At 31.8% G+C, this 1,672-nt stretch overlaps 1 protein-coding gene across 1 annotated transcript; it reads left to right on the forward strand.

Annotated features, from left to right (window-relative positions):
- Window positions 1-838: 838 nt before the first annotated feature.
- LOC132805417 (probable 26S proteasome regulatory subunit p28) lies at window positions 839-1,387 on the forward strand. Its single transcript, XM_060820342.1, has one exon. The coding sequence runs from the start codon at window positions 839-841 to the stop codon at window positions 1,385-1,387; it is 549 nt and encodes a 182-aa protein (XP_060676325.1).
- Window positions 1,388-1,672: the final 285 nt, after the last annotated feature.

A 1,672-nucleotide genomic window follows, 5' to 3' on the forward strand; every position in this document is an offset into this window, starting at 1 on the left:
TTGTTATTAGAGTGCAAAATTATCCCTTTCCCCTTCAACCCAAAAGTTCCATATATATGTTCCATGCATAGTAATTATTCTTTTCCCTCTTAATTAACCTAATATTGATTACATTCCCAAATAGTCTGATTTTCATTAACTTTTCACATGCTGGAGGAAAGGAACAAATAATTTAAAAACAAATCAAATGGAAAAAAATAATAAAATAGTAATTAAAAAGTAAATAAAATGGAAAATAAAAAATAAAAAAGTAATGATTGCAATATGCTTATATCAACCATTAAGCAAAGTCAATATTGCATGCGCTTGCTATCTTCCTCTTAGAAAAATTAAAATAAAAGATATACCCTCTCTTAGTTTTTCTTTTTTTCTTCTTTTTATTTTTATAAGAATATATATAGTCGTCAAACATGTGGAGTTTAAAATCGAATAATTGTCATCTAATCTAAGCATAGAACGGCTTTGGAGTAGGATTTAAGTTTGTGAAACTTTATAACATATTTTAAATGAAAAAAAGGACATAAATTAACGTTATATATAAATCAAAGCCTCTCTAACTTTCTTTTTTTCTTTTCTTTTTTGGGGAAATAAATAAGGTCATATAAATTTAGTGAACAAAAATTGCTAAAAATATAAATTACATTTAGCGAGAAATTAGGCAATGGCACCTGAAAATTAAATCAAATGATTTAATCAGCAAGCATGCATAGTCGAATGTCCTCAACAATAAATAGCTAGGGTTTCACTTTCAAATTGTACCAGCAGAAAAAAAATCGCTTATAAATATTACAGATTAATGCACTATTAGCAAAGAATAGAATAGATGGAAAAAACAATAATGGCAGCACCTTCCAATGAGAGTAAGAAGAAGGAGACGAGCAGCAACAACAAAAATCTGTTCACAATTGCCATGAAAGGTGAATGGAAAGAAGTCGAGAATCTTTGCAAGGAAGATATCCGACGTCTAAAATTGAAGATCACAAAATCAGGTGCCACAGCGCTGCATGTAGCGGTCGGTGAAAATCAAGTTTACACTGTTAAAGAATTTGTGCAGCTGATTACCGAAAAGAATTTACCAAAAGAAGTGCTCGCAATTCAAAACGATGCAGGCTATGCGCCTCTCCATGTGGCAGCATCGACGGGAAATGAGGTTATTTGCCGTTTGATGGTGAACGCTGACCCTTCTCTAATCGGTGTTCGGAACAAGAAAGGAGAAACCCCTCTCTTCTTGGCCGCTTTACATGGAAAAGCTAGCATTTTTCTCTACTTACACTATGTCTGTGGCACTAGTTATGGCTATTCCTATGCCAGAAGGAAAGATGGTGACACTTTTCTGCACGCTGCAATAGCAGGGGAACATCTGGGTAACGACTCTAGCACTGTTTAATTTAATCCAATTTAATTCGCTATCTGTTATTTTATATATATAATTCTATTATAACGGACGAATTAATTACTTAATTCAACTTAGAAAATAATTATTTATTTGCATGGTCTAATTTATAAGATATATAATCTAAATCAATAACATGTAATCCGTTATGAGTTAGATTTCCACCAAGGTTGCCCTTTATACATAGCAAAATTTTGGAAAACTACATATGATAAGTTGAAAGCATATTAATGTTGAAATGCAGATTTGGCAGATAAGATAATTGATAATTATGAAGAG

The sequence above is a fragment of the Ziziphus jujuba genome, chromosome 9 (assembly GCF_031755915.1).
Source record: "Ziziphus jujuba cultivar Dongzao chromosome 9, ASM3175591v1".
NCBI lineage: Eukaryota > Viridiplantae > Streptophyta > Magnoliopsida > Rosales > Rhamnaceae > Ziziphus > Ziziphus jujuba.

Coding starts and splice junctions, on each gene's coding strand:
- LOC132805417 (XM_060820342.1), top strand. CDS start 839: ATGGCAGCACCTTCCAATGAGAGTAAGAAGAAGGAGACGAGCAGCAAC.